At 46.5% G+C, this 23,439-nt stretch overlaps 1 protein-coding gene across 1 annotated transcript in view; it reads right to left on the bottom strand.

Annotated features, from left to right (window-relative positions):
• Srebf2 (sterol regulatory element binding transcription factor 2) overlaps positions 1-23,439 on the bottom strand; it is a 60,404-nt gene that overhangs the window by 34,519 nt on the left and 2,446 nt on the right. The window contains exons 2-4 of the mRNA XM_028790019.1: positions 3,412-3,825; positions 2,276-2,457; positions 505-651 (exon numbers count right to left, since the gene is read on the bottom strand). Coding sequence (XP_028645852.1) covers positions 505-651; positions 2,276-2,457; positions 3,412-3,825 — 743 coding nt within the window. The remainder of the gene's footprint in view (positions 1-504; positions 652-2,275; positions 2,458-3,411; positions 3,826-23,439) is intronic.

Here is a 23,439-nt window from a genome sequence, read left to right as displayed (position 1 = left end):
TTCTTGGTCTCCCATGCATGGACATCTGGACTGTTTCTAGTTCTTGGCTCTTACCAACTGTCTACCTCTCCAGCTCTAGTTCTCGGTTTTTATGAGTAAAACCAGTGCTTCCAAAATTTAAATAACCTTTTACTGGGAGTGGCCAGGATCCTGTAACTAAAGGATGGTGCTTTCCTCATCTGTGTTCTTGATACCTCTCCCTGTCTGGTGGCTCTAGGGTCCTTTAGCAGTTGAACCCCATGGCATCAACAGTACCTAAAAGACTGGCTCTGTGAGGAGCTGCTGTGCAGCAGCAGGGCTCATCTGGGGTTCTGTCCCATTCCCTTACAAGATCCCAAGACTTAATATAACACACCCCGACAACATTGGTTTAAGGGAAAAAACAAACTAAAAGTGGGGTGATATTTACAACCTGATGGACATATTCTATTAAGCTCCCCACATCTACTCAGCAGTGGGCTTTAGAAACTCTGAAGCACAAAGGAAGCAGAGCGCGACCCTTACTGGTACTTGAAGGGCAGCCGTCTGGATGGGGGTGGTGAGGGCCGTGAGGGCTGGGTTCTGGACTGCAGCCATGACAGGGCTGCCATCTGTTTTCAGTGTGGTCAAAACAAGGGAATCTGTCTTAATGATCTGAGGCTGAACCAGGACCTAGAAGGAGGAGGACAAAAAGAAGCATTATTTTTTCATTTGTTTCTTGCTGCAAAGACTAATCAAGAAGGAATAAGAAAACATTTTCTCGAAACTGGAAACCAACCAACAAACAAAAAGGAAATCCCTACAGACAATTCCCAAAGTTGGCTGTTTTGTGCAACTTGCATCCTGGGTTGAAGGGGAGGAGGAAGGGGACACCTAAAGAGAACTGTAAGGCCTCAAAGCTTTCAGAATAACAATGTGTGGCAGAAACAGAGGCAAGGATGGGTCACAATCTAAGGCTGAGAGAGCTGACCTTCGAGAGAGCTGGCCTTCAGTAGGTTCAGGAGAGCCAGGAGCAAGGAAGAAGGAAGACTGTTAAGGCCAGGTTTTGTTTGTTTGTTTCTCTTGGGTTTATTTTTCTAAGATAGGTTAATTTGGGGCCATGGAGAAGGTTCATCAGTGAAGGTGCTGGCCACCGAGCTTAGTGATCTGAGTCTGATCCCCAGGACTCACAAGGAGGAGAGAACCAACTCCTGCACTCTGTCCTCTGATTGCTACATGTGTGCACCTGCCCACACATACACGCGCACAAAATAAAAATGTTAAGGTGTAATAAAAAGATTCATTTGTTAGTAAGTTCATATATTATATTGCATGTGTGTGCTGACCACACACGTATGTGCAGAAATGCCTATCTGAGTATATGTAGGTCAGAGCAGCTATCTGCCTTATTGCCTTGAAAGCTCTCTTAATGAACTAGAAGCTTCTATTTTGGCTGTCACCCGTTCAGTGGACTGGCAGGCCAGTGAGCTCTCAGGATTTGCCTATCTCCTTTCCAAGGCTGGGTTTACCAGCACAAGCAGCCATGCCCAGCTTTTACACAGGTGCTGGGGATTCAGAAACAGGTCCTAACAGATACGGCAGTGCACACCTTTAATCCTAGCACTTGGGAGGCAGAGGCAGGTGGATCTTTAGAGAGATCTTGTCTCAAACCAATGAAGCAAACAAACAAAAAACAAAAAATCAAACACAGGTCCTTTTGCTAACAGAGCAAGCAAACTTACCCACTGAGCCATCTCCCTAAAACACTGTTTTTTAAATATACACTTAGTGCATCTATTGTTGGAGGGAAGCTTGTAAGAGCTGGCTTCTCCTTCCCTGGTGTGGACTGAACTCAGGTTTCAGGCTTGGTAACAAGTGCCTATGTCCACTGAGGCCTTCTTTCCAGTTTTATACCTATCGTATGTGTCAATAGTCACCGTACCAGCCTTTCCCAACGATGCCAGAGGTGAGGCTCAGTCAAATCTCTGCATGGTACTCACAGGTTCCTTTCTTAGCCCTCCTCCCTGTTTTGTGTATAGTCTTGATGATGCTTCTTAGCATGCTTAACAAATATTAACCAAGGCCGGGTAGTGGTGGCGCATGCCTTTAATCCTAGCACTTGGGAGGCAGAGGCAGGCGGATTTCTGAGTTCGAGGCCAGCCTGGTCTACAGAGTGAGTTCCAGGACAGCCAGGGCTACATAGAGAAACTCTGTCTCGAAAAACCAAAAACCAAAAAACAAAAAACAAAACAAATATTAACCAAGGACTAGTTCAGAGTCTCCCCCAGCTCCCCTGAGTCCTTTCCAAGCCACCTACCGGGACCTGCTGCACCTGTGGTGCAGTGACTGTTTGCACTGTGGCTGGTGCAAGGGTCTGCAGTGTGCCATTGGCTGTTTGCGTCAACACCCGCTGGGCCTGAACTGTCTGCACCTGCTGCTGGATGGTAACGGGCTGTACTTGCGAGGACGTCACGAGGCTTTGCACTTGAGGCTGCAGGACTTTGGGAAGAAGAGAAAAACGTTACATGGGTAAGGAACGCACAGTGTCACTGTAGCTGCAGTGTGACTTGGGGATGGAGTGTCTCCTAATGACTTCAGCTTCCCACCTGCTGCTGGAGAAGATGCGCACAACCATTTACAAGCTGGTTTAGAGAATAGGAACGTCCCATAAGGACTGCATCAATATCTGATGGAATGAGTACAAATTGTTTTATTACTCCGAGTGCTGGAGCGAATGTAAGGGAAGCTACTTGGCAAATGGCTGTGCCCGCAATCGAGTTAACAGACGCCGAGAGTCAACAACCCCCTAGGGCCTCATTGCTTCCCATCCTTTCTAGATGGAAAATCTGCTTTGGGATCATGGTCTCTGCTTTCTGTTTTATACCTCCTCCTCTCAAAGTCTCAAACCCACCAGAAAATTATGTGTTGTCTTCAAACTGAGAGCAATACTGAGCCTACCCGGGGCTCCCCATTGTCACAGGATATAGCACATCACAGCAAGAACAAGTGCTTCAGCCGCTCATTCACTCAACATACACTGCATGCCCGCCATGAGGGCTGCTATTTAAAGATGTAGCACCTATTTTAAAAATGGAATTTATCTCCACAGTGCTTGCTTAGGAGTTATCTGCCAAGGGACCAGTTCTCATCTGTGGACGCTCAGATCTGGTGGCTAAGTAAGTTTCAGACCTAATTTTACTCAGGACTCCACCTCTAGTTATCAGGACAACCCGGCCTTCACCATGTTTGGACTTGGAAGTCGGTCTAACAGACATTAAAGTCTTTGAGGAAGAAGATGTATTCCTGCACCGTTCTGCCAATGATCAGAAACTTGTCCAGACAGGACCGGACTAAAATCTTCTATCCTGCTCAGGGAGGCTAGATCTACAATGTCTGTCTGCATACTGGCACAGAGGCTCCGGAAGCAACCAACTCCCCTGACTTCTGAATCACCTTGAAAGCTGGTCGCTGCATTCTGGTATATCAAAGGCTGCTGGATGATCCTCGTCTGTGGAGCGGTGCTGAATGTTGGGGTGATCATTACTGTCTGCTGCTGCAGCTGAGCTGGAGGCTGAGGCTGGGGCTGGGGTCGGGGCTGGAGAACAGGGGTTGCCCTCGGTGTGGTAGGAGAGACTTTGACCTGCAGGGCTGGAGCCTGAGAGGAGGTGGCTGAGGGAGAGAAGGTAGATAATGGGACCTGGCTGAAAGACCGCTGTACTGCAGGATCTGTGGCTCCACTGCTGCTGCCTCTGCCATTGCTGTTGCTGCCGCTGCCACTGCCGCCACCTCCAGGGAAGGAGCTACATAGCTGCTCTGAAAACAAGTCGGGGAAGTCTCCCACTTGATTGCTGACAAACTGCAGCATCTCTGTGAACAAAAGGGAAGGAGCAATTATATTTCCACCCAAAATATAAACACTTTGGTTTTGTCTTTTTGATACCGGGTCTTGTTATGTAGACTCGGTTGGCCTGGTGCTTAAAACAATCCTCCTGAGCCGGGCATGGTAGTGCACACCTTTGATCCCAGCTCTCCATAGGCAGAGGCCAGCCTGGTCTACAAGGCACAGGGCAGCTCAGCTCCACAGAAAAAAACCCTGTTTTAAAACAAAACAAACAGCAAACCTCCTGTTTCAGTCTCCGACGCTCTGGGATTGTAGGGAGGTGCCACTACAGTAGGCTGATAAACATCAGCATCTTTATTTGGTACTTTTTTTTTTTTTTTCCAAATGGCTCCTATGGAGTTGTAAGTAGTTTGTGAGCAGAGAGAAGTACTCCTCTGCCTAGAGTCTGGGTAGTATCCTTGACGAACCAGCGACTGAACTGAGAGCCAATTTCTCTCACTTGAGTCTTTAATAACCTCAATGTCAGGTCATTCATTTCCTGGTAATTTCTTTCGAGGTGCTGGGAAATTGGCCTCAGGGCCTGATGCATGCTCAGCAAGTGTTCTCTATCACTGGCTCCATTCTCAGCTCTCAGATAGTAACTTTTAAACTTCATGCACTGGAGTTGGGGGTGAACTCAGTGTTTATGGAAATGCACGGGGCTCCACTCTAGGCACCACAAGCCAACATAACCCCAAACAAGGAGATAGAGGCCATGAAAAGTCAATGCCTGTCTTGTCTTTTCTGGACTGGTCTTGCTATATAGCCTTGGCTGACCCACAACTTGCATCAATCCTCCTGCCTCTGCCACCTGAGTGCTGACATTACAGGTATAAGCCACCATGTCCAGCTTGACAATGCTAAGACCATAGCAGAAATGGGTCAGGATGGGTCTACACAACCTAGTAAGCAACCCAGTAACCCCCCAGGGTCGGTCATCACTGCAACCTCCACTCTCCGCCCTGCTCGTTATGGCAGTGCCTGAGCTATGCTGGGCTGCAGCTGTACAGAACGTTAGTTCTTCCTAGCCCCGTGAGTGATTATTCTTGAAAGTCTGTGGGGCCAAGAAGACGGGCCCATTTGGAAACCATGCTCCCCTTTCTAGATCATATTCCAAATGTCTGTAACTCCTGGATCCCTGTCCCCCAAAGCCTCAAGCCTGCGAAGGCTTCCCTATGCCCCACTTACTCCAGAGACTCTTACTTCTCATGACTGCTTCCTGGTCTTGGGTTGCCCCTTACTAGATGCCCGTTCATTTCTTTCCCTTTAGAATACCTTACATGTACCCGTGAAATGAGGGATTACTCTTGAAAAGTGGTCAAGAATCCCTGGCTCCGAACTCTCTTGCCCATCGATGCTCTCACTCAGACACCAGACAAACCACCACAACCAAAACAGCCCCCACGCCTGACACGCTGCCTCAGTGGGAAAAGACATCATGGCCTGATGACATGAGTTTGATTCCCAGAAGCCACATGGTTGAAAGAAAGAACCGACTCTCATAAGGTGTCCTCCATCGTCCATGCATGTGCCGTGGAGGTGTCCCCAACACAAAGCAAATCATAAAAACGGTAAGAATAAAAAGACAAGATCGGCCACCCAAACCAAAAAGCACCATCTCCACTTGTTCCCCCACGTTCTCCCCCTCTGCTCCAGAGAGTCCCTTCCAAGTCGTTAAAAGTAGGGGAGGTGTCTGAGGAAGGAGAGTTGTATGTGGGGCAAGCAGCATGTTACTGGAGATTCCGAGTACTGTCCAAACGGAGCAACTGGAGCTTAGCATTTCAATTGCAGCGCTGTGAGCACTCGGTCAGTTCAGCCAGCCAGGCACTTCTGTTCCACCAAGTGTGAACACTTACAACACCTCAGTGCTCCGCTCGGCTGTATGTGGGAGGGCAGACGTCACAGACATGGCAAAGGCCAACTACGGCCAATCCCTTCTCCACACTTTAACTAAGAGCTGTCCTTAATCTCAGAACAAAACTTGAAGGAAGTATAGATCTAGTGCACAAGCAGAATATGAGATCATAGAAAACTTTAAGAAAACGATTAGGAGAAATCTAACAATTTTCGAGTCCTTCACACGTCCCATAAAACCAAAGGAAAGGGCAATCTGAGGGAGGGGCGCACTGGCTTTGGCACTGGATGGGCCTGGGTCTCAGGAAGGCAGCTCAAGAAGCTGGGAGGACAGACAAATTACTTCTCCACACCACAAAAGGCTGCCTGGGAAATAAATACACACTTGATTCTTTGCTCTACGGTGAAATAAGATAATTTATACAAAATGCCTCCAGAGGACAGGCCTTCAGGAAGTCCCTGAGCACTCCCTATGCAAGCACTTGGGCCCACTTAAGTTATTTTACCACGCCCTCTCAAAGACCCTTTGCTTGGGGACCATCAGGCTGGTGTGCAAAGGTCACAGGCTTTTAGTTCACGAGGCAGGTTAAGAGTATGTAGGCAGGCCGGGCGGTGGTGGCGCATGCCTTTAATCCCAGCACTTGGGAGGCAGAGGCAGGCGGATTTCTGAGTTCGAGGCCAGCCTGGTCTACCGAGTGACTTCCAGGACAGCCAGGGCTACACAGAGAAACCCTGTCTCGAAAAACCAAAAAAAAAAAAAAAAAAAAAAAAAGAGTGTGTAGGCAGATGGACTGCAACTACTGCTTCTTTCCTTCATAAAGTAAAATGCCTTTTAACGCTCACATAGAAAGCTGAGCAGCAGGCCTAACCAAGTGTAAGGAAAGACAAACATGTGTGGGAAGGAGCGCCATGCAGAGACACCCACCCAGTGAGCTGAGGTGCAGGCTCCACATGTGGGAGCACAGAATGGCTCCTCCCTGCTCCCCACTCTGTGCTTTGTGTCAGGCAATTACACGGGCTCTCATTTCCACAGAGAGCCATGAAGTCTGGGAAAGCGAGGCCTGGGAAAAGGTTTTATGAAGGTTGGGAAATGGAGTTTGTGTTCCAGCTGCAGCTCACAGAACACAGGGCAAAGAGGCTCCCGGAAGTGGCTGGCATACCCAAGCACACCTCACTTCCTCTCTACCATTTCCCCAGCCTCAGCAGTCTCTAAAAGTTGGGGCTAAGTTGCTTGGGGCACCACGAATCTACATTTGGGTTCTGTTTCTTTAAAAGCGAAGAAACAAAACTAGGGGGAGATGTTTAGCACCTGTGCATTTCAAATCACTTCATGCTTCAAAGAAACAGAAGCAGCTCATGCATACTCTACAGAGCTTATGACCTACAGATAACAGATCTTGGCTGGCTTAGCCATGCAGCATCTAGTGCACACCAAAATACGATCAGATTAAATTTTTATTATTTTAATTTATGCAATTGAGTGTTTTGCCAGCATGTCTGTCTCTCTGTCTGTCTGTCTGTCTGTCTGTCTGTCTCTGTGCATGCATCATGCCCAAGGATACCAGAAGCCCTGAACTAGAGTTACAGATTGTGAGCTGACATGAGGTTGGCTGAGAATTGAACCTGGGTCCTTTGGAAGAGTGGCCAGGGCTCTCTGCCATTAATCCATCACTTCAGGCCCCTGATCAGATTGATTTTGATTACGAATAAATCCAAAGCTCCCAGATGGAGTAACAATGTCTTCAAATGACAGTCAGCTAATAGTCCTTTGAGTATTTGTTATCTAGTTCTTCGAGGTGAGGAAGAACTGGTTTACAGAAGTCATTATTCTTTTTGGGGGGGTGGGTGGGAGGGGAGTAAGGGGGTGGAATGAAGAGTTTAGCCAGGGTCTTACTATATAACTTACCACATACCGTGGAGTTTACCATGTTGCCAAAGCTGGCCTCCTCAGACCTTAGACTACAGTGAGTGACTACACACAGCAAAGGTCACTTACTTGTTCTTACTGTATGAGGTTTTTGCCTGAATGTGTCTGAGCACCACATACATGCAGTGCTCACAGAGGACAGAAGAGGGCGCTGGATCCCCTGGAGTTACAGACTCCTTAGCTGCCATGTGGCCAGGGTCCTCTGCAAGCTCTTCAGCCCCACTACTTATTTTTTCAATACATATTTTATTAATTCTTTGAGACTTCCATACAATGTTATTCTTACACTTTATATTTATTAAGAATGTTGTGTTAGATAATATCATGCTTTTATTTATTTATTTATTTATTTCTGAGTTACATTTATTTATGGGGGAGGGGCCTTGTGCCATGTGTGCTCTGGTGATGGGACTCAGACAATCAGCCTTGGAGACACATGCCTTTACCCGTGGAGACATCTTGCCAGCCCATAGACAATATTTTAAAATCATGAAAGGAATATATCCATTATAAACAAATTTAGACAATAGACGGGTGGTGCTCACCTTTAATCTCAGACCTTGGGAAGCAGGGGCAGGCCCGGTCTGTGGAGTACCAAGACAGCCAGGGCTACACAGAGAAACCCTGTCTTGAAAAAACAAAAAGAAGAGGAGGTGGTGGCCTGGTTCAGTGTGTAAGAGTATTTGCTCTGTGAATGTGAGGACCTGAGTTCAAATCCCCAGCACTCATACAAAAAGCTGTGTGTGGCTGTGTGTGCTTATGACTCCCAATTAGGAGGTAGAGACACACAGCTGACTCCCAGTTCAAGCCGAGGTCAATCCAGGAACACAGGCTCTGCTCTGCCTCCACCTACCAGCACGTTCACATCCATATCTCCCTGCCCCCCCCACACCCCCAAGAAAAAAAGTTCACAAGAAATCTAGAGCAACTCAATGTGGTCTCCTGGTTCTATCTGGTTCTCTCCCTTCTTTCCAGGCACCCAGAAGATACCTCTGCAGTTCTAGGAGGAAAAAAAATTAAAAAGTGGACGGAGAACAAAGTCCTGGCTTCTCCAGTCCCCGCAGCCCAAGACTAGAGCCAGCTCAACAGTCTCACCCAGAAGAGCTATTTTAAACAGTACTTTCCATAGGTTTTCTTCACCCTAAGACGGCCAGACAACATCTCAAAGCATCTACGGCATCGTATCACTCCACTCCACACCCTGTTTCAAATTCAACTAGATTTCTGTTGGATACCAATCAGCATCTGACCGGCATAGCCGGTGTCTTTCAAATCAGACACCCTGGAACTAGAGTTACGAAATAGTTGTGAGCTGCCACATGGTGCAGGGCACGGAACTTGGGTCCTCTACAGACCAGCAAGTGCTCTAACTGCTGAGCCACCTGCTAGCTACAAACCAAATTTCAGCGCTTCCTGCAAATTGCTCTGACTTTGAGTGTGCACATCTGTCTGTCTCTTCAGCTCACGCGGGTGCTCCAGTGTATGAGTGTGTGTGTGTGTCTGTCTGTCTGTTCAGCTTATGTGGGTGCTCCAGGGGACCAGTTAGATCCCCCTTGAGCTCAGGTTAGTTACAGGTGGTTGCGGGTGCTTGGAACTGAATTTTGGTCCTCTGAGCTATTTCTCCAGCCCCACCCAGCCCTGAGCCCTCCAACGCCTACAGCTTTCTTTCACTTCCCACTCACCTACCTTTTCAAAGATATCCACTTCCCTTTTTGCACAAGCTGGAGGTTGGCAAATCACTCTCAGAATAAGAACACTGCGTTCTTCCTGAGTAAGATCACCTTCATTCTTTCTCTAAGCTGGCTCACTGTTCTACTTAAAGGCTTTCACTAAGGACTTGACGCCTCATGTCCAGTTATCTGTCCAGTTATCTGCAAGCTCCTGAACACAAGGTTTCCTTTAGAAGAACCTAGGCTGGGGATATAGCTTAGAGCTACAGTAGCTGACTAACACACAGAGTCCCAGGTTCCACAAACAGAGCCAGCTGCGGTCACACATGCTTATCACCTCAGCATTCAAGAGGATGAGGCAAGAGTTCCAAAACATCCTGGGACACACAGCAGCAACCAACGAGGGCTGGAGAGAGATGCCTCAGTGGCTAAGAGCACGGGCTGCTTGCTCTTCCAAAGGATGTTTCCTGGGTCTGATTCGCAGCACACATGGCAGCTCATAACTTGCAACTCCAATCTCAGGGGATTCAATGGCCTCTCCTGTCCTCTGCGGGAACAGGTATGTACATGGTGCACAGACATACATGTACATGGTGCACAGAAATACATGTACATGGTGCACAGACATACATGCAGTGCACTTATATGTACACAGTGCAAAGACATACATGTACACAGTACACAGACATACATGTACACAGTACACAGACATACATGTACACGGTGCACAGAAATACATGCAGTGCACTCATATGCAGGCAAAACTAATATTCATACAATACATTTCTTGTTTAAAACTTAAAGAAATAAAGGAGGGCCAGCAAGATGGCCTGGTGAGTGAGGAAGCCTGGTGACCAAGCCTGGTGACCTATGCTGATCCCTGGAAGGGCTGTGGTGGAGGAGAGAACTGACTCGCAGGTTGTCCTCTGACCCCCGTGTGCCCCACATACAGAAATAGATAAATAATTTTTAAAAAGCCATTACACTATTCATGTCTAAAAGAAAATTTTATTTTCTATTTAGAAATCATATGTGTGTTTTATTTAAATATATAGAAGGTGATTACAACTGACAAATTAATTTATATTAATTTTATGTGGACAACATAATAGCAACAACTGACATCCCCCCCTTTTGGGTGTGTGTAGGGTATTGAGATAGGGTCTCATGTACCCTAGGCTCTTCTTGAACCCCTTATGTAGCTGAAGATGACCTTGAACTCTCCTGCCCCACCTCCTGAGTACGAACACTACACGCATGTATCACCATGCCTGGCTTCCAAGCATTTATTTACTGTTGGGTTGGTTGGTTTTAGCTTTTTTTCTTTTTTTGAGATAGGGTGTCTCTGTTAACGTATCCGGCTGTCCTACAACCTGCTCTGTAGACCAGGCTGGCCTCAAACTCATAGAGTTCCTCCTGCCTCTGCTTCCTGGGTGCTGGGATTAAAGGTGTGTGCTACCACAGCTGATTCCCGAACATGTTTATTTTGCATTTATATGAATCACAACTTGGGAGAAAGACGCAATGCAGATGAAGGTGTGCTAGAAGGAATTTGGAAATCAGCCACATACTGCTTTCAATGTCTGTGGGAGAGATCTGGGGATGGAGCTCAGGAAACTCCATCTTCACCACCATAAAACCAAACAAACCCTCCACCCAATGCTAATGGAACACCAATCTGAGGTAAGCATGTAACAACGTCACAGGCATACTCTCCTACCCAAATTCCTACAGATCTGCTCTGACAAGATACTCTTTCCAAAGCCAACTCTCCTTAGCCCCCTCTGCTCTAATACAGAACAAGCCAATAAAGACACGCACACATGGAATAAACACTGAGACCCTATACACGCCACACTCAGCAGTAAATGCCTCCAAGAAGCAGGTTCTGGGAGAAAAACACCTGTGCAAACATCTGTCAGGGCCAGGGACCACTGCTTTTTTACTTGCGTTTGTGAGCGAATCTGTATACTATTATTAGCAAAGTATAAACACAGTTTTTGTTGTTGTTTGTTTTGTTGGTTTTTGTTTGTTTGTTTTGTTTTTCTGGAAAGCACCTTTCTTAGTGTTGCCACTGTTATTTTGCTCCTAATGCCTGGTTAGGCATTTCCCACACATTGTTAGAGAATCTTCAAAACCACCCTATGAGGTGACCTGTTTCAAGCATTCATATGTAAGGCATTTTTCATACTGCCTGGCTCTTATGTGCTTAAATGTGCTGTTGTTTGTGCCTAAGAAACTACTTAAGAAGAGTTCTGCACAGACTCAGGCATATAAGTGAGAAGACAGGAATGGGAGCCTTTCTTGGGGAGGTCCTGGACCCCTAACCACACACAGGCACCCCACTGCAGAAGTTATCCCCCAAAACAAAAAACAAACAAACAAAAAAAGCCGGAGGGTGGTGGTGGCGCATGCCTTTAATCCCAGCACTTGGGAGGAAGAGGCAGGCGGATTTCTGAGTTCAAGGCCAGCCTGGTCTACCGAATGAGTTCCACGACAGCCAGGGCTACACAGAGAAACCCTGTCTCAAAAAAACAAAAACAAAACAAAACAAAACAACAAAACAAAACAAAAAAAGAAGTTATCCCCAAAACATACACACTGTGGTGTCCTGTGACACTCCATCACCAGGACTGCCCCATTTCACACAGCAGCTGGATTCTGGAATGTTCCCTGGGCACCCCTACCCATGCAGGAACCCTACACAAGCAACTCTAGTTCTTTCCCAAGATTGGCTGGAGACATCAGTCTCTTGGCACCCCGGGTTTCAAAGGCACATTTCCATGATATTCCATTTATTACTTTGAAATGAGTACATCAGTCAGGAAGTGGCCCAGAGCTGATTAGAAACAGAAGTAACAAAGACAGCACATGACAGCACTCCATTAAACACTGCATACCTTTCCTCATGTCACCTCTACGACACTCTGAGGTAGGTGCTATTGTTATCTACTTCAGACAAGAAATTGAGGCAAGGAAGTTAAGTAACTTGGCCAGGGGTCACATATCAGATAGTTACATTACGATTCGTAACAGTAGCAAAAGTACAGTTATGAAGTAGCAACTGGGCACCACACAATGCCCAAGTGGTGGAGCTGGGGTTTTGCAACCAAGTTCATAGCCACTGCACACTCTGGTTCCATTATCATGTGGATGTCACCAAACCAAGCCCAGGAGCAGGCAGACATGGTGGACACTCAGTGAGTGCTTCACTGGCGAATGAGCAAGAGTGAACACCCAATCCTGGGAAGGAAAGGATGTGTCATCTCAGGCTTTTCCTGTCTTTTCTAGCTCATTACCTGCCCCCACCCTAGTGTTACGTGACTCTCACTCTTGAAAAAGCAGTCTAAAAGTTAGGCAAGATGCTCAAGGAACTGATCTGACATGATCCTGTGCTTCAAGAGGGCCTTGTATTTCACAATGGCAGATAACCCACACACTGTCAACAAAGTCAGGCACAAACCACTCCACCTGGATTGTGCTCTTTGGGGCAGAGTCCACAAAGCAAGGGACCTCAACCCTTATTAGTACTAAAGCCATTAGGTAAAAATGTCAGATCCCAAGAATCCACCACTCACCATCACACTCTCCAATCTCCCCAAAGCAAGACCAAAAACACTTGCAAAGTAGGTTACTGAATGATAGACAACCATCCACTTGGTACTTGTCTGTGATGCTTACTATGTGTCTGATAGGTTGGAGCGTCTTAAGTGCCTTGTGTGACCCTGTACAGAGCAAGGACAAAAGTACTGAGCTGTACGTGATGGTCCATGACTGTAACCTCAACACACAGGCTGAGACTGGATGATAGTTGAAGACCAGCCAAGGCTACAAAAGGAAAGCTCGAATTGAAGAAGAGGTAAAAATAAGAAGAGAAAGGAGAGAAAGGAGAAAAAGGAAGGAAGGAAGGAAGGAAGGAAGGAAGGAAGGAAGGAAGGAAGGAAGGGAGGGAGAGAAGGAGGGAGAGAGGGAGGGAGGGAGGCAGGGAGGGAAAGAAGGAGAGAGGCAGGGAAGGAAGAAAGGAAGATTGAATGAATGATTTTGCATCCCTCAACCCCACAGAGAAGTGCTGGGGGTGCAGCTCAGTGATGAGGTGCTTGCCCAACGTGCAGGTAAGGCCCTGGGTTTAATCCCCAGCATTTGGGAGACTGAAACAGGAGGACTGAATCTGAGGTCAGTCTGTTGCACTGAGACTGTGTCTAAGGAGCGGCAAGTACACTGGGGATGCACCAGTGGTACTGGTGGTAGAATGCTTGCCTAACATGTTCAAGAAAATCCCAGAGAGCACAGAAACCCAACCAATTCCACCAACGTCAACATAAGGGAAACAAATGTCTCAAAAAGGGAAGGCTGTGAGGGAGGAAAGGACCAATCCACTCAGGGCGACTGAAAGCTACACCTAGGATAAAAGGAGTTTTATGAGATAAAGGGATGGAAGAGTATTCACGAAAGAAATTAACAGTTTAAGGGAAAAACAACAACAAAACAGCACCAGGAAATGCCCTGCAAGTCAACAATGCAGAGATCACGGAACACAAGAGGGATGGATGGAGCTGCCTAGGGGAATGTGAAGGCCTTAATGACGTCATCACCAGAGAGGAGAAGCTCAGTGACAGTTGCCATTTTCGTTTAATTTGCTCTCCATCAGCAGCAGCACACCCCTACCCCTCCACCCTGCTCATGAGCATCCTGCTCCTCCCATGGAGAATGCCCATCAGGCATGTCCTGACAAGGTTTCCTACAAGCCAACTCTGATTAAGGCATGCTCGTATCCAGGAAAGTAGACAAAGCTCATTGTGGTGTGGTCCTGAGCAGGCTGCCGTTTACCCTAACCCTGGCTGGGCTCTGGCACTGCTGAGCCTCTCTGGATTTGAACCCATTTTCCAAGCCCAGCTTTCTAGATTCTCTGATCAATACACATACTATCCTCCCCCAAATAAACCCTGACTTTTAATTCAAGGGACTCAGATAAAGAATACACTGAAGCATAGAAGAACCTGACGAAAACTGGTTGAGAAGGTAACAGTTTATCAAGAATGAATCTGCTAGGGGCTGGAGAGATGGCTCAGCTGAAGAGTACTGACCACTCTTCCAGAGGACTGGGGTTCAATTTCCAGCACCCACATGGCAGCTCACAACTGTAACTCCAAGATCTGACTCCCTCACACAGACATACATGCAGGCAAAATAACAATGTACTTGAAAATAAATAATTTTTAAAACATGGATCTGCTCACCCACCCTTCATTCTCTCCTTAGCCAAAGTCCTTGTAAAGACTTCCCTAAGTCCTTCCTTAGTGTGTCAAACATCTGGAATTCTTCTTGGGATGGTTGCAGCTACATTTTCTTCTTGGGATATAAGCTTGTACTCTGAGTACAGCAATCAAAAAGAAAAGGCTCCCTGAAAACAGGGACTGTTTCATTCATTTCAAATACCCTCTAGCACTGGACTATGAACATATGGTATTCATTCATCACAACTTCTGACCAGTGAAAAGGTTCTTCAATAATCAGGCTTCTTACACCAGGGCATCTCCCACCTCATTCCCACCTCATTCCCACCGGACAAAGGAGAGGATGAACAGTGCATTCTGCTCAGCACAGAAAATCCTGGCTAAGTCATTTCCTTTCTCTTTTGCAGAGCCCTTATGAATGTCCATGAAAAATGCACACAGAAACCGAGCATCTACCTCACAGCACTGCTGGGTAGACAAATGCCACCAGGAGGACTTTAGCCAAGTGTGAGGGTCACAGGAGTGTCAGTGCCCAGGACACGACGGACGCATTTCCCCTGCAGTTATGGGACTCTGAACCCAACAGGCCAGTTCCCAGGCCAGGTGAAAGAGGAAGACTGTGAGGGGATTAGCAACTCCCAAGGCTAGAGAGGGAGACCTGGGAGTCCTGCACTTGGAGGCCAGCTTCTAAGGAAGAATTCCCCAGGGGCTTTACCTTGAGGGGCCAGGCTACTCTTCTGCTAGCCTCTAAAACATTCCATCACATCAAAAAGTTTAACCCTTGAGTCTTGTGGAGGAAATCCAAACAACTCATATCACACTCTGACCCCTCCTGTGACCCGCCCACCATGCTTACAAAAGCCCTTAAGGGGGAAAATCAACACTCTAAAACTGTTCTAAAAAAACTCATCAACTCAAATTGAAGTTCATTCAATTCCCTTCTTGATAGAGAGAGGAAAAAAAAAAAAGACTTAGTTCCTGCCTACTCCAACTGTCTGGTTTATCTCACCTCATCTCCAAGTACCGGAGGTACAGATATCCCAACCCCCACCCTACACACAGAAGGAATGCACAGAAGAGTCAGGGTACCCAGGGGAAGCCCAGGGATCAGGCACGTGTCCACTGAAGGTGCCATCAGTAGGGAATCTAGCATCTCTCGAGTTTTGAATCCCATCATACTACCTTGCATCCACAGCTCAGAAGCCTGCTTACATCAGAAAGGAATCTGGCAAGGACCAGAGGAGATGTGCATAGGTTTCAGAAGTGCGCACATCTGGATGAAGGCCACCAACACACCACTTACTAATTGTGTACCGTGGGCCTCAAATCCTAAGCAACTGGAGAACGGGAGAAAAGATGAAAAACAAACCAGCTTTCTTAGCAGAGACTAGTTTTACAGAGTGGACAGCGGCTGGAACTCAGGTCATGGCACTGACTTCCACAATATGAGGGATCATGTCTTCCTCTGATGGCACTCACCCCAGGTCCTAGCACAAGAGGTATCCTCTGTAAAGGTGTGAGCAGATGCAGTGCTAAGAGCACAGCGAGTGCTGCCTACCTGTGACTTCAAAATCTGAAGATGCTGGGCAGTAGTGCACACCTTTAATCCCAGCACTCAGGAGGCAGAGGTAGGCAGACCTGTGTGAGTTTGAGGCCAGCCTGGTCTACAGAGGAAGTTCCAGGACAGTCAAGGCTACAAGAGAAACCCGGCCTAGAAGAGAACAAAACAAACAAACAAACAAACAAAAAGAAAAAGGAAAAAAGAAAGAAAACTGTGAAGTAGCTGCGACTCCAGGGACCATGTGCTGGTTAGCTGCCTTTCTGTCAACTTGATGTAAACTACAGTCATCTGGGAAAAGGGAACCTCACATGACAACATGCCTCCACCAGGCTGCCTATAAGCAAGTCTTCGGGCATTTCCTTCATGAATGTGACTGCCTGTAATAACATAATGATTACTGTGAGGACTCAGTGACTGTGGGCAGGACCACCATGCAGGCAGGCCTGGACTGTATGATAGAGCAGACTGAGCAAGCCTTGGGAGCAGGCCAGTAAGCACATCTCCTCACGGCCCCTGCTTCAGTTCCTGCCTCCTGGTTCCTGACTTCCCTCAGGGATGGACTGTGATCCAGATGTGTATGCAAAATAAATCCTCTCCTCTTCAAATTGCTTTGGTTATGGGGTTTTATCACTGCAACAGAAAAGCCAAGCAAGGCAGATGCTAACGACTAATAAAGAACAAATCAAGTCACATTTCCTCGGAGAATGTTAATATCTACAAACAAGAACAAAAGGTCCTGGGTCAGCAAGAACGGCTGCTCAGTGGGTAATAGCGCTTGCTACCAAGCCTTTAGACACGAGTTGGCTAGCCCTAGGATCCACACTGTTGAGCCAGGGAAACAACTGTGGAAGAAAAGCCAACTCCTGTAAGTTATCCTCTGACACACCATGACACATATGCCCCTTCAACTAAATAAACAAATGCAATAGTCTTTTACACAATTATATGTAATTTTGTGTGTATATGCACACACAAAAAATTAACACCATGGGAAAAGCCATCACAAGTTGTAGTCCAACCCTGCCCAAGAAATAAAAGGAAAGCGTGCCCAACTAGCTCAGGAAAACTACCAAGGCTGATTATTATTATTATTAATTATTATTATTATTTTATACAGGGTTTCTCTGTGTAGCCCTGGCTGTCCTGGAACTCACTCTGTAGACTAGGCTGGCCTCGAACTCAGAAATCCGCCTGCCTCTGCCTCCCAAGTGCTGGGATTAAAGGCGCGCGCCACCACTGCCAAGCTGGCTGATTATTTCTTATTCAGGCTCTCACTATATAACCCTGGCTAGCCTGGAACCCATTATGTACACTAGGCTGGCCTCGAACTCAGATACCCACCGCTTCTGCCTCCCAGATGCTGTGATTAAAGGCATGTACTAGCAAGCCCAATTTCAAGGCTGATAAAAAACTATTTAAACCCTCTCAAACTCCCAGAACTGAAATTACAAGTAGTTGACTGTTTGATGTAGATGCCCAGAACCAACTTAAGTTCACTGTAAAGTAAGAGCAGTACAGACCCTTAACTGCTGAGCCGTCTCTCCAGTCTCTCCAGTCCAACGCTTCTTGGCCTTCCTAATGCTGGGACCTTTTAATACAGTTCCTCATGGAGTGGTGACCCCCAACCATAAAATTAATTTTATTGCTACGTCGTAACTGTGATTTTGTTACTGTTATGAATCGTAATATAAATATCTGATATGTGACCCCAAAGGGGGTCAGGACCCACGGGTTGAGAACCAGTGCTTTAGTCCTTCAAGAGAGACTTTTTTCTTGAGAAACATGACTTGAAACAAAAGGACATCTCCTAAGTTACGTGGAGATTCTGGGGCAAAGTGGTCACAAGCAAATTATAGTGAAAAGAAGCAACTTTACAACACCATTTACAATGGTGAAAAGCCCTACAAAATTTTTCAGGGGAAGATGTACGTAAAGTTTGGGGAAGCAAGGGATGATGCCCTAAAAAGATAGGGTGAGAACACAGACCTTCCAGAACAGTCTTTGGAATTTAGGAAACTTTCCTAAGACCCTCAAAGCACAGACTGAAAACCAGGACCTTAAGGACTGAAAACTGAACCTTAAGGAGCATGTTAAAAATGAAGTGCTTGTGCAAACACGAAGCACCAGGGTGAGGCTTCAGCTCTGAACCTGGCAGAAGTATGGCAGAAGTGGACAAGAGGAAAAGGATCCCTCAGCTGATCCTTCTCGTGGGTATTAAAATGGTATCTCTGACACGAGCAGAGTGAATGTTAACTTCTCACCCGAAAGATCAGGCTGCCCTTGATTCAAAGACCTGCTTGCCTCTCCCTCCTAATCACTACTGTGTGCGTGTATGTACACACACACACGTACACACAAGCACACATGTGTAGTTAGTTGGAGGACAGCTAGCTGAAGTCAGTTCTCTCCTTTTACCTTGGGGTTTCCATGGATTAACTCAGGTTATCAGGCAGCAAGTCTCTTCCCTGCTAAGTCATCTCACCTGTCTTTGCTTCTACTTATAATAACAAGTTTAGCAGGAGGTAAAAGAAACTATTTGTATTATTTGTATGAATGTCTGGCCTGCATGTATGTCTGTGCACCATGTGTGTGCAGTGACCTCAGAGGCCAGAAGAGGATACTGGATCCCCTGGGACTGTATTACAGATGCTTGTTAGCCATATGGATGCTGTAAACTGAACGCAGGTCCTCTGGACAAGCAGCCAGTGCTCTTCACCACTGACCCATCTCTCCAGCCCAGGTATGATTATCTTTGAGGAGGTGTAATTTAGAAAGATAAGTAGAAAGAGCAAGAATTTTCACAGTCCTGCTTTACACGTTTAAGTTTTTGATCCATGTAAATGCAGTACTCCGCTAACTCCGATAGATAAGAGGAACCGTCGGAATTTGGAGCAATGGAAAAATCTGACAAGAGGAAAGGACACGGCTGGGAGTACGGACTCCAAAGGAACTTTTCCTGAGTGCCCAAAGCAGCTGTACTTATGCTGAGAGACTACACACGATGAAAATGTTCAATAGAGCCAAAGAGATGCACACTGTCTATTTGGCTGGATTATACTGGATTACAGACCCATTACACTGCAATTATTGCAACGTACAGCAATCTGTATGTGAAAATATGACAAGTGTGTATGTATATATTTGAAAGTTTCGGCTAGCCAGGTATGGTGGTGCACTCCTTTAATCCTAGCACTTGGGAGGCAGAGGCAGATCTCTGAGTTTGAGGTCAGCCTGGTCTATAGAGTGAGTTCCAGGACAGCCAGGACTACACAAAGAAACCCTACTTGAGATGGAAACAAGAACAGACTTTATGAGACCCACAAATCTTAAAGACTTGAATGGTCAAGAACATTATTAGCCCAATGGCTTGGGTGTAGACACAGAATGTTTAACAAGGGCGAGGCCAAACAGACAGAAAGGAAAACTCAAGAGCACACTGGTCTGGTGGCTTGAGAAACCCCAGAAAATGTAACCAGATGAGACCAAGAGCTTACAGCATGTGGAAAAGAAACAAGCTATGGGCAACAGCAAGCGCTCAAGAGCTTTCAGAGGAAAACTACAGAGGATCAAAGTGCTGAGGCTGGGGTTGTAGCTCAGTGTAGCCCAGTGGGCACAAGGCCCTGAAGTCAGTTCCCAGCACATCAAAATGGCAATACGGGGATGGCGGTGTCTGCTTGTAATACCAGCACTGTAGGAGGGGGAGGCAGAGGCAGGAGGATGTGAGCTCCTGGGCAGCTCGGGATCAACATTTTCAAGTACTAGAAGCTGAAACACAAGCTGCTTCTTCAGAATTCCACTATAAACTCTGCCCTACCTATTAAAGCAGGCTTCACAGTACACATCTGTAAGCCTAGCACTTGGATGGTCTAGCCAAGAATATCACAAGCCCAGCCTGGATCTCACAAGCAGGACCTGGTCTCAAAACATGTTATGTTCGGCTGGGAGTTTTAGTCCATACCCTTAATCCAGAACTTAAAAAAAGCCAGCCTTGCGTGCGCGCATGGGCACACATACACACACACACACATATTTTGAGGCCATTCTGAGCTACATTAAATCTAGCATCAAACAACAAATTACCTCTAGAAGTTGAATGTGTTTCATAAAAACAAGGAAGCAAACATCATCACCCCAAATCAAGAACCAGGGACCAGGAACCTCAACATCACCCTGTAGGTTGTTAAGGGCGGTTGACTTAACCAGAGATGGGCAAACAGAATGAGGGCTGAAAGAAAGAAAACAACTGACCAGGGAAAGGAAGAGAGGGAGTGAATGGACAAACAAACAACAAATACAGACGATCTACCCAAGTAAAATGAACACGCAGTCCACAGAAAACCAAATTTCTCAGTTGCTTCTTTCCAAATAGCCAAAAAGGAAAAAGCACCCCAAAGTCTGGCAGCTGAGAGGTAAGTTAACAAACCAAGCTCTGCTGAGGCACAACATTGCAACATAGGTGGACTGGAACATGCGGTAAGGGAAAGAAGCCACAGGCTCTGTATCCATTAATACAGAATGGTTAGAACAGGCAACTCCTAAAGACAGGAAAGCTGGGCTTAGTAGTGACATGCTGAGACACGTCAGTCTGAGCGACTTAGGAGCCCGTGTTTCAGTGGTAGGAGTGGTTGCTTCACATGCACAAGGCCTGACGTGCAGATTCTAGAAGTTCTTCAACCTTCTCCAAGGAGAACAGTGGCCTCTGCTTGCCCCTCGCCCACTGACTTCGGAGTGCTGTTTGATTATCTAGTTCTGGATCCCTCCCTTGCCACTTGACTGCTCTAGAAAGGCTGCCCTTCTGTCCAGTGCCCTGCAGCCCTCTGTAGCACTGTGTCCACCGTGTGCTAACTGCTCTTCTTGAAGCTCACCATCCCGTTCTGTTCTTTCACCTCAACCTCCCTCGCCAGTTGCCAGTCTTGAGCTTCTGAACAGGTTTCCTGTCCCTGCTGTGACTGCTCCCCCATGCAAGCCTACATTTCATCATCTTCTCAGCAAGCTTCCCTAGCATAGCTACCTTCTAAGTTCCTCAAAGCCCCTGCTCAAGGTCTCAATGGACTCCCACAGTTCCCTCTGTGCTGCCTTCACAGAGGTCACGCCCCCACATCTGAGAGTTTCTCATCAACACAGTTGAAATTTCATAACCCACGACTAGTTATTTCTACTTCGAAATGTTCACCAATTCCCTTCCTAATAGTCCACAAAATACCCGTATCTGGAGCACAGTCCAGTTCCAATTCACCTCTTGGACCTCATACACCATTCTCTTACTATGTTAATTACAAAATAATCTTTAACCAGCCTCTTTCAGGTAGTAGTTTGTTTATTCCTTCATATGCTTATCAGTGCTGCTCTTGATACCTATTTAAAAAAAATTAATTGATTAGTTTGGTTTTTATGTGTATGGGTGCTTTGCCTGCCTGTATGTCTGTGTGCACCATGAGGGTATTGGATCTCCTAGAACTAAGTTACAGACAGTGGGAGCCACCACGTGGGTGCTGGGTATTGAACTTAGGTCCTCTGGAAGAGCAGCCAGCATTCTTAACTGCTGAGCCATCTTTGCAGCCCCTGACACCTATTTCTTTTGTGCCTAGCAAAAAAAAAGATCATCTTCTTGACTGTTTTCTGATCCCAGAGGAAGAAGATACTATCTTTCTGCCCTTATAAAAGACATGGTTGCTGTCAACAAGGTTGTCTTCAGAGACCCTGCTCTGAAATACAAGCCAAGGTGGGAGGCCAAGGTGAGGACTGAGGAGAGACACAACATGGGCCACAAGAAGTGGCTCTTTCAGAAGTTTTGGTTTTAGGTGTTTGCTTCTCTGTCATTAAAGAGGAGAGAGGGACAAAGTGGGATTTGTGACACACACCTTTAACCTCGGGACTGGAAAGGCCTTTATGCTTTTCAGCCTAGCCTGATCTACAGTAGACACAGCAGGTCCTACTATGTGCACGGGGGCAGCACTAATTGAACTAGTGACTTATTTTTTTAAAAAAAGGAAAGAGTACGCAGAAGCCTGGAGGGGACTGTGAGGGACAGAAGCCTGGAGGGGACTGTGAGGGAGGTTTTGCAAGAGGTGGATGGACAGAGACAATCTATACGCACTGTGTACACATGGGGAATTCTCAACAAACCAACTTTTAAGAGAACGGGCCAATAAGATGGCTCAGTGGGTAAGCAGGCATGCTGCCAAGCTTGGTGATTTGACCTTAATCCCCAGAACCCACATGGTAGAAGGAGAGAACTGACTCTAAAAGTTGCCCTTTGACCCCTTCATTTAAATGTGGACACACGGGTGAGCAAACCCATATCCATAAACTGAATAAATGTAAAAAAAACTTAAGGTCTGGGGAGACGGCTCAGTGGATAAACTACCTGTTGCACAAGTGTGAGGACCTGAGTTCTAATCCCAGGAAGCCCCACAGGAGGCAGAGTGTAGCAGTGAAGTCTGTAAACTCAGTGTCCCTCTGCCAAGATGGAAGGCAGACAGGACTCCTTGGAAGGTTGGAGGCCAGAGGGCAGATGCAGTGTCAAATAAAGAGACACTGTTGCAAAGAAGAGGAAAGCCAAAATCTGCCTCCAGAAGTCATACTGTAATCACCACACAGACAACATGGTACACCTGTACTCACACTCGCAGGCACACACACAACAAAAAAAGATAATGAAGTCAACAGGTAAAAAAATATAAAAATCCAGACTCTGGCATTTCTTCAAAGAGAATGACAAGAGGCTTCACTCCACTACCTAATTTAATTGGGTTATCTCAGTCACTATTTTAAGATAGCCCTTTTTATATTTAGATAGTGTTCTGCTGAAACTGTTGATTTATTCTACTTTATTTTAGGCAGTACTGGGAACTGAACCTAGGACCTCACATATGCTAAGCAAGAGTTCTATTGAGCTACACCCCTCCTCCCCTAGCACTCTTATTTTTTTTTAGTTTGAGGTGAGGGCCTCACTAAGTTGCTTGGGCTGGTTCTGGAACATGAGATGACCCTTCTGCCTCAGTCTCTGAAAGCTGAGATGACCTATGCTCCACTGTGCTCCTCTGCATTGTCTTTGTGGTAGTCGGTATCAAACCCAGGATTTTCCAAGTCCCAGGCAAGTGCCCTGCCATGGAACTGTATTCCCAGGACACTGACCCTTTAGTTTGGTCAAAAGAAACAAGGACTTAAAGCTCTCTGACTCAGAAGAGACCCTGCTGGTCTTGAACCCATAGCTCCCTGACCTTGACCATGAGATTTCTAGGCTGCGAGTTACAAAAGTGTATTCATTTCATTTCTCCTCTTCCTCATCTTGGATACACATGGGCTGCCCACCCTGATCCAATCAGGGACACTATACCTAACACCCATCAGCA

The sequence above is a fragment of the Grammomys surdaster genome, unplaced genomic scaffold (assembly GCF_004785775.1).
Source record: "Grammomys surdaster isolate TR1022 unplaced genomic scaffold, NIH_TR_1.0 125852, whole genome shotgun sequence".
Classification (NCBI taxonomy): domain Eukaryota; kingdom Metazoa; phylum Chordata; class Mammalia; order Rodentia; family Muridae; genus Grammomys; species Grammomys surdaster.
Note: the sequence above shows the minus strand (reverse complement) of the source record. Positions and strands in the feature narration are given on the sequence as shown.